This window comes from Brachyistius frenatus, unplaced genomic scaffold (assembly GCF_029030835.1).
Source record: "Brachyistius frenatus isolate BFR_SWC_R1_liver_20210118 unplaced genomic scaffold, ASM2903083v1 Contig_11, whole genome shotgun sequence".
Taxonomy (NCBI): Eukaryota; Metazoa; Chordata; class Actinopteri; family Embiotocidae; genus Brachyistius; species Brachyistius frenatus.
The window spans coordinates 2,948,598-2,964,036 of record NW_027210610.1 but is presented as its reverse complement, the minus strand read 5'-3'; the positions used below and the strand labels follow the sequence as shown (position 1 = coordinate 2,964,036).

The 15,439-nt window shown below is 45.2% G+C and overlaps 1 protein-coding gene across 1 annotated transcript; it reads left to right on the top strand.

Moving 5' to 3' along the window:
* Nucleotides 1-9,498: 9,498 nt before the first annotated feature.
* On the top strand, nt 9,499-12,179 carry nog2 (noggin 2). Its single transcript, XM_069691517.1, has one exon. The coding sequence runs from the start codon at nt 10,806-10,808 to the stop codon at nt 11,439-11,441; it is 636 nt and encodes a 211-aa protein (XP_069547618.1). The 5' UTR covers nt 9,499-10,805; the 3' UTR covers nt 11,442-12,179.
* The last annotated feature ends 3,260 nt before the right edge of the window (nt 12,180-15,439 follow it).

The following is a 15,439-nucleotide window of genomic DNA, read 5'->3' as shown; positions in this document are numbered from 1 at the left end:
ACAAGCTAGCTTCAACTGTCCACGAGATTTTGGAAGAGATTTGCTCCCATTCGGCCCGACGCCACCAAAGCACTGGGTTCTGTTTCTTTTTACAGTCTCTGCCAATGTTTTTAAAATTCTTGCTTTGTATAATGTCTGCGCTAAACCACCATGGTATGGTTAAGGTCAGGCGACTTGGACCAACACTTGGTTAAGGTTGAGGAACGATCTTCTTCTTTTTTTTTTTAATAAAAAAAAGTCAAACGTTATGCAGATCTGTGATGGAATACAAATCACGTTTTAACACGCGAGTAGAACACAATGCTGTCCATCCCACTCTGACCTCTACACAAATATCTTCTGCTAAAGTCTTATTATGTCTTGTATACTGAGCTAATTCAGCCTCGAGAGCTTTAAAGAGGTTGGGCACTGATGCTGAACAACAAGGCAATCACTGTATGCTTCAGTATTCAGGTTTCCCCAAAGGATCGAAGAGATATGGTGATTAACAGGGTGTCTTCATACTTTTGGTCATATGGTATATGTCAATAGTTAGAGTCAGGACCGCGCTTGCACAAATGTGGATTTCCAAAATGTTCTTTGTGAATGGTCACTTGTTGTCTCACTTCTCAACTAGCCAAATCCAATGTTAAGTAAGGTCAACAAGGTTATTGGCACAAACCACAATTGTGATCCTGTTTGGCTCTCAGACTGACACCAGCACAGATCTCTGGTATCAATAGCTCCTTGTTGATCTTCTTGGCGAGGCAGTTTGCCGTCTCTCTTCCTCTCACTCTCTCTCGCTCTCCCTCCCGCCATGGTCCCTCTGACTTGTGAAAGTTATTGGAGTGTAAATGCATTTAACAGCCTCTGTCTGCAGCTCCACGTATGGAGAGTGCTATCTGTTGTCTGCTTCCTGCTTCGTTTCTTACAGTATCTGTGCCAGCAGTTTAAGGTTCACACCGAAGTCAGAAAACGGTCTGCCAGAGCGCGTGAATTATTTTGATCATCCGAATGCAAAACTGCAACAGACTTGAAAGAGGAAAATGTAATTGAATGTTTTCAGTATTTAGACTATTTTAAAATCGACTCATTTTGCACCTATTTCTGTGCCGGTGACCTGTCATTGTAAACATGAGATTTTCAGCCTAAATTTGACATGACTGTCTAGACTTCATTACGTAGTTCTGTTGTTCAGCCTTGTAGAACTCTGTCAGTCATTTTAATTGCGCTGTCTGTAGCTGCTCCCTCACTAACTTTATTTCAGCAGGCGGTCAATTAAGAAGGGATTCTTATTTACAGTGACAGGTGGGTGGGAAAGGGTGTTCCCTTTTCTCACTGAGTTCCTAGTTAAAAAAAAAACAAACAAAAAAAAACAAAAACACCTGAATTCTTGATTGAGATACAAGCAGTTTGAGCTTGAGGTTTAAGGGAGCTTTATTGTTTGGCTGTCCCTTAACCGCAACACCATTTCATTTCTCATCGCTTCATTGCTCTCCTTCAGTCTTCATGTGTACCCCCCTCCCGCCCCCACCTCAAGCCCAGTTCCATTTCCCTGGGGTGACAAGAGAAAGGCAGACGCTCCTGTTTACACATGGCTCCAGAGGCTTGTGGCTCCCGATTAGCAAACCAGTGTGAGTCAACATCTGGTACATCCCTTGGACAAACTATCTCTCTGAGCGCACACTCGGGCTGTTGTCAAACCCCGTCCCTTTCCGTCCGGTTCCCAAGCAGGCAGGCACCCCCCGGGCGGCAGTGCGCGCTCACACACCGGCGAGACATTTCCCAAAGCCTTCCCAGTCCTCCTGGCATCTCGGCAGGCCGTCACCCTCTTACCCTGCTGCGTGTTCCACAAACATGCCAGAGGGCCAAAGGGCAACGGGGGGGGGGGGGGCTGGCGCTGCCATTTGTCGACATGTCGGACTGGTGGGGGGGTGACTCAGTTCGGGTTGTGACATCGATGCGGTCCATCATGCCTGTGCAACCTGCGGCGATTATTTGACTGCGTTCCATCCATGACAAGTCCGTTTTTAATGCGGTTTAACAAGCTGCCAGGCCTAAAGGTGCTATATGTGTGTGTGTGTGTGTGTGTGTGTGTGTGTGTGTGTGTGTGTGTGTGTGTGTGTGTGTGTGTGTGTGTGTGTGTGTGTGCATTGGCCAAGCACTGTTGAATTCATACTCCAAAACAAATAGGAGGCAGCATATTACCCACAAGTTCTGCATACCCGGTGAAAGAATCACCTGATTTCCTAATTGCCACAATTATAACCGTTCAAGATTGTGAACGGTTAGAAACACATCCTCAAAAATATAGAGAGAATTTTACAACCTTTCAACATTGCCCCATCTCATAACAGTAAAGCCAAGTGATTGCAGTATAGTGAACCGATCGACAGTTGTTGTTTTTTTAGTCGATCCAGTCTTGGGTCCATACATTCTAACTTTACAATCATAAGTTATAAAATAAGAAACAGCCAACCACTGACTAATAAAAGGGCAAGAATACTCCAAATTTGACCAAACTGCCAAAAGACAGCACCGTCTTATAGACCTCAGGTAAAGTTTGATATAACTTGCTTATCTCCATTTTTAGCGACACCACAGTAGCAAGACACCATGAGACAGTCAATGGCATTTGAAATGTTTTTCATACAGTTTGTGTGGTCATTAGCTGCAGTATACATTTGTTTTGAAGTGTCCAAATGAGGTCAGTATGCCCGGTTTGTTTGCTACATTAAATTGACTCGGTCTGGTAGATAGCTAGATGATGAGATAATATAGCTGGAGACCTGTGGCAGTCGCCATCTTGGCTCCATAGAGGAAGGGGCGGGGGCCACCGGCGTGAAGGATTCTCAAATTGAGGCTTTGCTCTGAAGATGCAGCTGTTCCTGAACACCAGACCAAAGTGTTTCTTTTTCACTATTGCTGCTGGACAGTGGAATCAGTGTGTTTATTGAGTGTGTTAAACAGAGGGCATGAAAACATGTTCATTTCTGAGTAAAATAATTAAAGCTGCAAATACTTTGGCCGGTGATGTAGTCACATTTCCAGTCAGTGCAGAATGGCAGTGTGTGGATTGAAACAGCACTACCCTGTCAAACATTCCTGCTCTACACAAGTAAGAGTCCTGACATGGAAGAGCACTATTTTGCTCGTGTATTACTGGAAGTATGTCATTTGGAACACAGCACCAGACATTGCATCAAAACTGTTCATTTATCTCATTCTGTTGATAGTTTTAATTACTTTTTTTTTTAGGGTTTTTAACTCAAATACTGACGTATCTCTTAAACAGGGCCACCTCACTCTGAATCCTGTCACAGACCAATGAAGATGCCATCGTAGAATTTCCCTCCCTTTGTTTTTGTTACACAGTGCCAGTCTATGAAATTATCTTGGCTCTAGACTCAACAGAACACACATGCTGAGGAGAGCGTCGGGCAAGGGAACATCTGTTGTGGTCAGTGGCTGTGGGCAAACTGCTTCATTTCGACAAGATGGCCTGCGGCAACACAATGGCTTAGTGGTTGGGAGAACGAACCAGTTGCCAGTTACTTGTGGTCGGGGTTTACCTAAGTTGGACAGAGCTTCTGAAAGACATGTGGTCACATTTTACATCAAATTACTTTTTAGTTAGTGATAAAAAGGGGTAATGACATTGTCTTGACACAATTGTGTTTCAAAATTTGATCTGGAGTTTTAAGCAACCAAATTGTTTTAGTCTGAAGTCTTTATTCCATTGTAGTTACTTTTCCATTTCTCTTTCTGTGTAAACCAAGAGCACAGTAAGTTATTTCATAACAACAAGCATGCGGAGTGTGATTTATGCAGCATGCCAACGATGATTTCACTGATGAGAAAGTAGATTACAGTGACAGATTAAATCTTTAGGAGTCGCGAATAGTGGAAACACATGACTTAACTGTCCAAACAAGCTGTGATACTGTATGTTCCATTATCACAGCTTTCATATATTTGCCATGGCATCCGTTCAAACACCACTTGCCATCATCAACCAGCCAAGTCTGTCCAGGGGAATGTGAAGCTCTGGTCAGCATGGCTGTCTGAAGACGTTTGTGTTTTAGTGTGTAAAGCTCAGGCCTTTAGGTCTTAACATTACTTGTATGCCTTTTTCTTTCCCCCTCCCTCTCTGCATTTCTCTCTCTGTCTTGCTCTATCTGCCTCTCTTCCTCTCTTGGCTGTTGTGCCACTGTGGAGAAGGCAACAGTGACCCTATTGTGAATGGTGGGAATTGGGCAGCAGGCCAATGATGTCATCCTGCCATAGGGAAGACCAGGGGGAACGCCCTCCTGGCGTTTGGAATGCACTGTTTTTTCCTGTTGTTTTCCGGAAGGTGGTGATCAATTTAATTCCACCATTCTGGGGGGGCCAAGGAGGGAAGATGGGGTGTGGGGCTGGAGAGGTGGTGGGAAGGAGGGGGGGGGGCACAAGGAGGATATGTAGAAAGAGGATGGGGCACTCTTTTGGTCTTCCAAAAGAGGATGTAACGCATTAAAAAAAAAGAAAAAACAAGAAGAAATAAAGAAGAAGCCCATGGGATGCTTTGAGCTGTTGAGATCCTCTTTTTATTTTATCTTTATAAAGATGTGAATAAAGGTAATCACCCTGGAATTTCGCAAGGTTACCCCAACCTCCCCAATTAGAAGTTGCCAGGCATCATTACAAAAGAATAGTGATTCATGAGGAAAGAGGGGGAATGGCTTACGGAAACTAACAATCCCTAGATCCAAGTAACCCCACTAACCCAAAGTACAAGCAAACACAGACACACACCACATTCATACCTTTTACACTGCTCAAATGTCGCCACTTTGCAAAGTACTTCAGTACCAGTTCAAGAGAATGTCTTTCAAAGTTGAATGAGTGACAGTAAACGTTTCATTGATCATATTTAAAACCTATTTCTTGATTATTACAGCTTGCCAGCCATCCTAGCAGCAGCATGAATCTAGACATGAAGGTGTTGCTCGGTCTGAGTCAGTTGGTCTGTTGGACAACCACGTTGGTCCAAACCAAACCATCAACAGCTACTTCATCTTTATCTTATTGTTTTGGCTGTCATTTCTGTCAATAATAATAATAATAATAATAATAATACATTGAGCCAAGTCATTGTTGGGATCTGGTAGGTCAGATGAGTCCAAACAAACAAGTGGTCAAACAAACCTACAGCTTGAAAACAAGCCAACAGTTTAATCCGACTATATAAAGCACTTTGTTTTTTCTTCTTTTGGACCCAGTATTGATCCCCTTGGGAAAATTGTTGGTCTGCACAAACTAGGAGGAGTTGGCAGGCACACATTACTAACAACTCCAATTCTTTTGCCAGTGCCGTGGTCAGGGTTACTGACACTACATGTCTTTGATAGTTTGGAGGAACCAAGAGCACCTGGCAGAAACCCACGCAAACACTGGGAGGACAAAACTCCACAGAGAAAAGAGCTGGAATGGCTGGGGAGGGGGGGGGGAGGGTTGAACTCAGGATCTTCTGGATGAGAAGCAACAGTTCTGACCACTGACCCACCATGCAGGTTACATTTTAAACAACAGGACTGAGTCTAAGGTTCAGTCTGAGGCGGGCCGAAGTTGAACCAAAAAAGACAGTTTGGTTATGGGCCGTTTATTATTTTCAGAATAAACTCACTGCTTCTTTTAAGGAATGTCACTGCAGTCCAAGATCTCAGGAAACATTTGTGAGTACAGGAACAGTATTCTGTTACTATACAAATAGTCATCTAACCTACAAAAATATGACCCAATTTGTTTCTAACCATAATTATTCTGAGTCAGGTAAGAGTACTTCTAGTCAAGTAGAAAATATTAAGAATCTTTCAGCCACTAGTCACTGCAGGTGCTTCGCTACACAAGGTCTTCATAACAGGTAAACTCAAGTATTGAACTGTAACGAGTGACTGGACACGTAGAAAATCGAAAGCAAAACATTTATTTTCAGGGTGTGTGCGCCACAGTTATGTTTTCTGGCTTTGCTCGAGTTCAAAGTGGGTGCCACCATCACCGCACAAAGCCAATGAGCTGTCTCCGATCCGATCACTATTAATCACAGCTTTTGATCACGCATCGAGCAGCATTTTCTCCATCACGACTGGAATGCCGTAATAAAAACAAAGGGTGCGGGGCCCTGCTCAGATTGACTTCAGATTGAACAACAGCGTGGTACGCCGCTCCCTCAATAACTAGGACAAGCTATATGCTCGGTGCTGCTTTCTTTCCTTCTCTTCGAGGAAGGGGGGGTGGGGGGGATATCACTTTGATGCTGTTTACTGGGTATTTTGCAAAAATAACTTTATGATGAATTTTAGGGGAGAGGAAAAAAAATGTAGAAGGGGGGGCTTCAAAAGTAGTGTTAACGGGAGACAGATTTTTGACATGCTTCCCGAGCCATCTGCTTTGGGTTAAGGCTCGGAGACAGAGTCAAATATGGGGGAGAGTGAAGAGGGGAGTAAGACTGGAGAAGATGGCAAGGCAGCAGGGAATAAAGGGAATGCAATATTGACAAGCAATTGGGGAAAACTATTTATTTGAATTGTGAGCATTTTTTGTTTTGAATTGTTCCAGGCATGGGATGTATTGTATGTCCACACGAGGCAAGAGATAGCCGTCTTACCAATCCAAAAGATATATTAAGTTGTTCGTGTTCATGCAGCTATTACAACAAAAATATCTAGACTTGGCTATCGTGCTGGATTTTATAATAGAAACAAATATGCTGTGGTTCCAATCTCAGGATTACTGGAAATACGGAGTTAAAAATATAGCTCACAAAACAAAACTGTTCAGGCTCCGGTTGGTCCTCACATTTGTCAGCCTGCCAAAGATCCAACAGAGTCGGTTCTGCTGGAGACGCCACAACACAAAACTAATTATGAGACGTGCTCCAGGTTGAAGGGAGGACGGCTCGGGGATTTCAGAGCGGTACTAAGCTATTTCCGAGTAGCAAACGCACCGTGCCAAATTCTTCAACTTTCCTTATCTTCTGACCTTAACGGTGTAAGATATGAAGTTCAAAAACAATGCTGAGTTTAGTTGGTCCGGCTCCAATTGGTAGAGGTTGTTTTTCTTTTTTGTCTTAGTTCCTGAGTCTCTCCTGTTTAGTCTTCCCTCTCCTCCCCAAACTGTCCGTCTCCATCCACCCCTCTGTGCCATTCTACCAGTCCCCAGTGGGCACAGTCAGCCAGTCTGGCCAGGCTTGCCCCTTGCTGTGCCCCCGCACTGGATAAGCTCCTGTCTGGACCTTGGGTAGAGGCATTTGTATAGAGCTGTGGGGGTGTCAGTGTGTGTATGTGTTTGCATGTGTTACGTGTGGGTGTGTATGTGTGTATAGCATTCATAGCAGAGGAGGAGAAGGGGGTCCTATCTGTGCCTAAGGGCTGCCCTCCACGCCCCCCCTCCAGCGCACCCTCACATGCGCCCTATTGAGACCTAAGGGAGCGTGAACAATCACTGCAAAACCAAAGAGCTAAGTCCCCTTGTTATACAAGCCCAATTTTCAGCACCAGTCCCACCTCTCTCCTCCGTGGTGCGTCCCACCCCCGGCCCAGCACCCCAGCCCCACTAGTCAGAGGTTGACTGGCTTCGTTAAAGCGAGCCGGGGTCCTTTAATGTCGTTATTTAATTAGCCATTCCACAGCAAACTGCCATCCGGCACCACCACGGCCGCCAATCCCCCTCCTCTCCTCCCTCTTCTTTTTGCTGAAACCACCACCATCTTCATCACCACCTTCTCTGCCTTGTCCCCCTACTTACACAACATCACCACCACCACCACCACCCTTCCCCACTGTGTTCACCGGTCCCCTCCTCTCTCCTCTCCTTGTCTTTATCTCCAATAATTAGCCAGGAGATGATGGGGGTGGACTGATTGCTGGGCTGCTCGAGTATTAGTGCTTGAGACTATAGGAGGAAGGGAAGTGCTTCTCCCTGCATGGGGTTTCTCTCTCAGTCCACCACCCCAAAGACCTGCGGACGAGGACAATGGAAACGGCCAGTTCTACAGTAGCCAGCTCAGCCTTACTGTCCCCGCTGCCCACTGAGTCCTGTCTACACTGGCATCCTAATCATTAACCACATTATGACTTTGCGTCTGCATGCATGTTGGAGGGGTCGTCAGGGATTCAGGAGGCAGAAGACGGCTGTCAGCTCTTTCCACGTGGTTAATGGAGTTAAGTTTGAGAGCGAATTCTCTTAATTGTGAGAAAATAGAGCATTTCTTCTGATAAAAGTTATTCTATCCTTCAATAGAAGTTAGTTTTCATGGTACACTCATATTGAGGATAATTCAGGTTAATTACTTTATTTTTGGCATCATACCCCCCCCCCTCCGACACTGTCTTTTAGCTGTTTGATCACAAAGCTCGTGAGCAGTAACTATGAGTGAACATTCCTTCCTCATGCACTCAAACATGAGTAGTCAAACAATGAGGGAGGGAGTCTGGGGAGCCGCTGGCTTTACGTCCACACCGTGCTGGATCTACGCCCTCTAGTGACCGCTACAAAAGACAAGCACAATGACAGCCTATTCAAACTGCACAGGATAAATACAGCCACCAAGAGTCAAGGTAAAACTCATTTAGGCGAAGTTAAACTACCTTTTTGTGCTGATTTGAATTATATAACGAGTAGCCTGTAACTAGTTTTGATTTTTCTTTTAGGTTTTTTGAAAAACTGTAAGAGTTGGTCAAACTGCAGGTCACCTTCACCACCATCTGCTTGAAGTAAAAAGACAGTATTTTAATATCAACTCAAGTTGGTGCAGGCTGAACAAAATGTTTAAATACTTCAATATGATACTCTTGAATTTAACTTGTCTGGATGATTTTCAAGTTTCACTATAGGAGGATCAACATGGTTCAAGCAAAAGGAAAAAGTTCAGCATGGCTGCTGATTTTCTCATAATGACTGCTTAGCATGGGAAAGGTACCGCTTAGTTATCCATGACCATTTATAGCCCTTAATTATGCGCCTATTTTGTGACCCCTGAGTTCAACGGGCCAATTCCTGTGTAGACCCAAATCCCGATGAACAAAGGTGGAATGTGATGCCCCTTTTCCGCAGACGAGCTACCAAACGTTTCCCATCAATTTCATGGGAAAGTTCAAGCCAAGGAAACTCTTAAAACGCTTCGGCGGAATATTGACAGCGCATTGAACCTATTAGTGCATCCCAGACGCGCTGCGGATGAAAGTCGCAAAAGAGAGCATTTGCCATCACAATTAAAGTCTGTGGGAGAAAGAAATTCGCTTCTATGCACAGCGCTACTCATGTCGTGGAATATTACTTTCTAATACGGCATAAAATACGGCTTTAGGACCCAGTTGATCCTTGTCATTGTGGCTGATATTTTCCACGTTGTGAGGGGAGGGGGTAGCCCGGGTGGGTGGGGGGGGGCTGTCAATCATAGTGAAAGTGGCCGGGGTGGGCAGGCCCCTCTGACACTTTGTACCGTCGGAGGGGGATATTTAACTTGGGACTGAGCACCACTCGCTACAGACACACTCACACACAGTGTGCCTAAGCAAAGAAATGCTCCAGCGCCAAGTCTCTCAGACTCCTGAAGTAGGAGCGACTCAGTAGGAGCTTCTGTAGCAGTTATCAAAGGAGGAGAGACGCTCCCTCAGGAATTGACCGCTTGCACCGACCGGGCAAAAACGCTCCAGATTATGGACTGTCTCGTCATGCAGCGACTCTGCGATCTGGAGCTTTTCTGAGAGGATTCAGCGATGCCACACTGCGAGGAACTCTGAACTCACAGCGTTTACTGGCTTTCTGCAGTTTGCATTTGATATGCACTGACACTGCAAATTGCCGTAAAGCCTCTTTTCACCGTTTTTTTTTTTTTTTTTTTTTTCTTCTTATTACATGCACAGCCAAGAGTTCAGTGGGGATATTACAACCTGAGACTTTTATGTAAAATAAAACTGCTCTGTGCTTTTGGAACATCCTCTGGAAAGATAAATGGCTGTTATTTCATAAACTGAGATTTTATCCCAAGGCTCCTCTTAAGTTTTTTTGGACATTTTCAGGAAAAGTGCACATATCGACGGCTGGAATACAAGAGGACTGCCTTGCACACTGTTTTTTCCACAGTCCACGGACTGTGCGCCCTGGGGACCTTGTCAAATCTGAGAGCGTCAGGCGACGTTAAGAGAAACCACGTTTATAAAAGCCGTGCGTAAAAATAACATTGGCCAAGGCAGCCCTCATTGCCGGGCGCGTGACATTTAAAACTTGGTGAAGTACTCTTTTGTGCGCCCTTCTCTCTCGGGACGCTCCGGATCTATTCTGTCTCTTTAGAAAACACTTCATTCCATGCAGCTCTCGCCTCGGCCGCTGTCATCCAGTGTAGACAGTTCGTCGTGGCTTCGAGTCCCCGGGGTAACCATGACAACCGAAAGAAACCCAAAGTGAATCCAAGGAGCGGGGTGAGGCAGGAGAGAGAGAGAGAGAGAGAGAGAATAGGCTAGAGTTTTTCCCCATTTTGTTTTGCGCTTTATTTTTGTTGTTGTTGTTGTTTAGACTTAACGCTTTCTGTAAAGCAGGGGCACCGCTTCGCGCCGCAGAGTTGCATCGGCGGGCAAATTGCAAAGTTGAAGGAGCCCTAAAAAGCAAAGCACTCCGCTCCATGTCATTCAAACCCGCCGTGGTCTATTAAAAGTATCGCCTTGCTGGTGACTGAACTTCTACTATTTATGAAGCCCCGGGCAGGTCACTGCAGAGAACACAGCAACCGGGAAAAGAACTGAATATTATTCACGTGAGAAGAGCCGGTGCGCAGAACAGGAGGAATAATGGGCCTCTCACAAACGCTTCTCGTTTACGTGCTGCTGTGCGTTCACCTTGGAGTTTCCCAGCATTACCTACGCCTCCGTCCATCGCCCAGTGATCACCTCCCCGTGCCTGACCTGAAGGAGGACCCCGACCCGGAGTACGACCCCCGGGAGCAGGACTTGGCCGAGAGGACTCTGAGGAAAAAGCTCGGCAGTAACTTTGACCCCAACTTCATGTCCATCAGCTCGCCCATGCTGGTGAACCTTTCCGCGCCAGACAACCAGGTGAAGCCGCAGGGGCCCATGCCCAACGAGATTAAAAAGCTGGACCTCACAGAGACCCCCTATGGAAAGCGGGTAAAAGTGGGCAAGAAAGCCCGTAGGAAATTTCTGCAGTGGCTGTGGACCTATACGCACTGCCCCGTGGTGTACACCTGGAAGGATTTGGGCGTGAGGTTCTGGCCACGTTACATCAAGGAGGGGAACTGTTTCTCTGAGCGCTCGTGCTCCTTCCCCGAGGGGATGTCTTGCAAACCCGTCAAGTCAATCAACAAGATTTTCCTCCGGTGGTATTGTCAAGGCTTTCTAAGACAGAAATACTGTACGTGGATACAGGTGCAATACCCAATCATCTCAGAGTGCAAGTGCTCGTGCTGATCTTCTCTAAGGAAGTAGTGGTGGTCGACGGGGGGGGGGGTGGACTGGAAATACGGTTTCTATTGCACTGTTAACTCTCTACAGAGGTGGGCACCATAGCAAATCTATTTTTTTATATAGCATTTTAAGTGAAATACCAACATTGTACATATTTAAGAAAAATGCAGCTATTTTTTCTAATTGAACCAGGACCATATTTTATTCTCAACCCTGAAACGTTGGTTTTTTTGGGGGGAACAGGAGCACTTCAGATGGAAGAGCTTTTTTTTGATATTTTTTATGAGACATTGAAGATGGAACGCATATGCTACACTTCTCCAAGAGGTGAACTCTTTTTTTTTTTTTTTTTTTTTTTTTTTTTCAACTGAACATTGATGCTGACTGTTATTTCACTGCAATGCTGCCTAGAGTTTTTGTATAATATTAATATCAATAATAATTAAATTGTAAAAAAAGAAGTTGAGGTTAAAGATATATATAAAGGCGTGAACTCAGCTTTTTTTGGAATACATAGTATTGTAGGAATAAACAAATCTGTACGTTTTATTTATTATTTTAACGATTTGTGAGTATAGAGCATAAGGAAAGAGAATAGCAGAGTATACCAGAAAAAAATATGGGAGATGTCTACTTGAATATTTCTAAAAATGACAAAAAAATAAATAAATGAATAAAAAACATATCAGTGTACATGTTATGGTTACACGTTTTAGCAATAAAGTCTATCTTTTCAACATGTATTAGTGTCAAGCCATGTTGCTTACAACGAGTGTCTATATCCAGGGGGGCGTGTACACTGTAAAAAATATCATCTGAACATGTTGTCTCATAAAATCTTTCCTCGCAAAGGGAAGAGCTGAGTGCATTTCACTGGTTTCTGAGTGTATTTAATTTAAAGGGATTTTCTCTAGAGACGTCTCAAAGTAATCTCATTTCATCCAGAAACACTTTTCAAATCACTATTCTAAAATTGGAAACACGTGAAACGGAGCCACGTTATATGAAAAATAAGTTAAGACGATGGCTGACTCGTTTTTTGCAGCGTGGACGCTGGGACTCCGAAGTGGAGTGGAGTTACTAACTGCACTAAGTCCAACTTTCAGTGGCTCTGTGTGGACTGCCTGACGCTCCACGCCGTCACAGTGATTTTAGAAAGGGCTGATTTACTACGCTGCGTAATGCGCAACACATACCTCAAGCGCCTCCACAGAACTGGCATTCATTTGTCTTAGCCGGAGAGAGAGAGGGGAGACAGAGAGACAGAGAGAGCGAAAGAGGCCACGCACATTCATCTCCAGTGTTTACGCACATGCTCGCTGCGGGGCTCCAGAGGTGTTAACATAATGGGTAAAATATGATTCAGGCATTTCAAACAGTTTCAGACGATGAAATGGCGAGCGTATGTACGCGCGAGCCTGGCGCGTCTAGGGGTCTGTGCTCTCTACTCTGGAAGCTCCACACAAGTTCCACTGAGGTATTTGTGTAGAGGTGGACTGGAGCAGACCGGCGCCTATTCAAGTCTGACCGCCCTGGAGAGAGAGAGAGAGAGAGAGAGAGAGAGAGAGAGAGAGAGAGAGAGAGACAGAGGGAGACAGAGTGAGAGAGAGAAAAAACACAAAGCCCATAAAACAATGGTCAACTGTTTTTGACGTTAGCAGACTATTAATTGGAGAGCGGGGGTATGCTGTCTGCAAGTTAAAGAGATATGGCCAATTAAACGCGCTGGAGACGCGCAGGGAAATTAAAAGTCCTGTGAAATCAAAGCGGGAGTCCTTTTTAATAGTGTTTATATTATTCTTTAAATGCAATCAACGACTTAAACAGAGCTATGACTGAATGTCTGAGAGCTAAAAGCAGCTCGTGCAGTGTTTCCAGTGAGCGCATCTTGTGTGCCTTCAAGTGATTTGTGTTTTTGCGGGCTGGAGTTGGATTTGACACTTGCCGCCCGGTTATTGTGACAGAACCGCTGAGGGGATTTGGTAAGCAGAGGAGAAGAACGGCAGCGTGCCAGCGGAGGAGGAAGAGAAGGAGCAGGAGGGGGGCTGCTTTCCTTACTGTCAGCTTCTTTCTTGATGATGTCTCGGGGTTTTTAGAAACTGCGTCTCTGACTCGACGGCGCCACTCAGCCGCCCCCTCTCGACTGCGCAGAATGAGGCACTTTGGGAAACAGTAACCCTTTCAGGCTCTGCCCGGAGAGTATTTTAGAAGCGTGTGAAAGGCAATACGCCGCCCTGGCTCCAGCCAGTTAGGTGCGCACCTTTTAGACACAGACCTTGCCAGCCAGTCAGATCGCTGGTTCTCAAAGTGGGGTCCGGGTACCTCCAGGTGGTCCTTGAGGGGATTCAAGGGGGTCCTTAGCAAAATTATGAATATTGAAATGTCAGAAAAGTCTCCAATTCACTAGAAATAACCACATTTGACGGCCTTATTAACTTAATTGCCATGATTATCTCCTGACAGGGCCACACTTTAATAAACAAACTTTGGGGGCTTAATGTTTATACTTTTGTGTTTGAATTAAATAAAAGTGAGATACACACGATCAGGACATATCAAATTATATTCTGGACCTTTGATTTTATAAATCATCACTGTCCTGCAACTGTTGTCCAATAAGATAAGCTCACATTTCTTCTAACCCTGGCTGTTTGCTCAAAGTCCATCTGCAGTTTCAAATCCGCTGCACACCCACTAAATTAATCCCATTCTACAAATAGAAACCTTTTGAATACAGAGTTAATATAGAAGCATCTAATACGGGTTTGGAGGTTAAATATGGAGCGTGTGGGTTTTTATTTTTCTTACAACCAGGGATAAATGCCAGTCCTCAAATGAGTAACTGTCCTGTCGTGGCTGTCTCCACTTCATGCAAAAAACTGCCATGTTGACTACATAACTTCACACCAGTGATGAAATCTGCCCCCTCATTTATCAACAATTCAGAAAACTTCAGCTCCAAGTTTTATATTTACAACCCCTACAGCCGCGGACGGACATTTGATTGACATGTTATGCTGGGAAAAATGAGGGAAGGCCTCCCCATCAACGGAGCGTCACATGTCTTATGCTGCCCATAAAAATGTCAAAGACACTGGTGGCCTTTACCCTGTCAGGCGCTCAGCATCATTACTGTGTGACAGCCTGTCTCCACATCCATCAGCGAAGACCTCTTACAAAGTGAGCTACAACACCCCCACAATAATAAAGTGCTGCTCGGTGCATTAGCATGCTTCACATATACTGTATCTCCAGCCTCATGTGAGTGTAAGATAAAGCACATATTTTGTTGGCTGAAAGGAGAACTAGATAAAGGCCTGGAGACAATTAGGATGGGGATGATGGGAAAGTAGGTGGGAGGAGGGGGTGACATGCTTAGCGGTGAAGATGATGAGTCTCTGTCTCCGGATGATAGTCAATTATTGTGATGGGTTGTGGGCCGACAGGGGTGCATCTGTGGGTGGGTGGTAAAGGGTCTGCAGTGACTTTCACTCTAACAGACATGTCAAAGCCACATCCGTACCTATAGTGGACACATCTTTGACGAAGAATAAGCCTGTATGCTGATTGCATGCGTGCATACAAATCAACCGCAGGCAGGCAGACGCACAGGCACACGCACACGCACACAGCTCTGGCGTGTGTGCAGTGGACTGACAGACAGAGATGGAGACAAGGGTCTGTGGCTGTGAGTAAGGCCCAAACCCCATAGTTGTAAAAGCCAGTGAGTCAGCACTGGTGAGGTTATTGATGATGACAGGGTATTAGATCGAGCACTGAGGGGAGGGAGGGAGGGCACGCGCACGCACGCACACACACGCACACACACACACACACACACACACACACACACACACACTTTAAAACAGAGTCATTGCAGATGATACCCAGCATTCCATCACACCACCAACCCCAGCTTGTGGTGTCTGGAGGCGCGCGCGCGCGTGTGTGTGTGTGTGTGTGTGTGTGTGTGTGTGTGTGGCATGAAGCATTTGTTCATG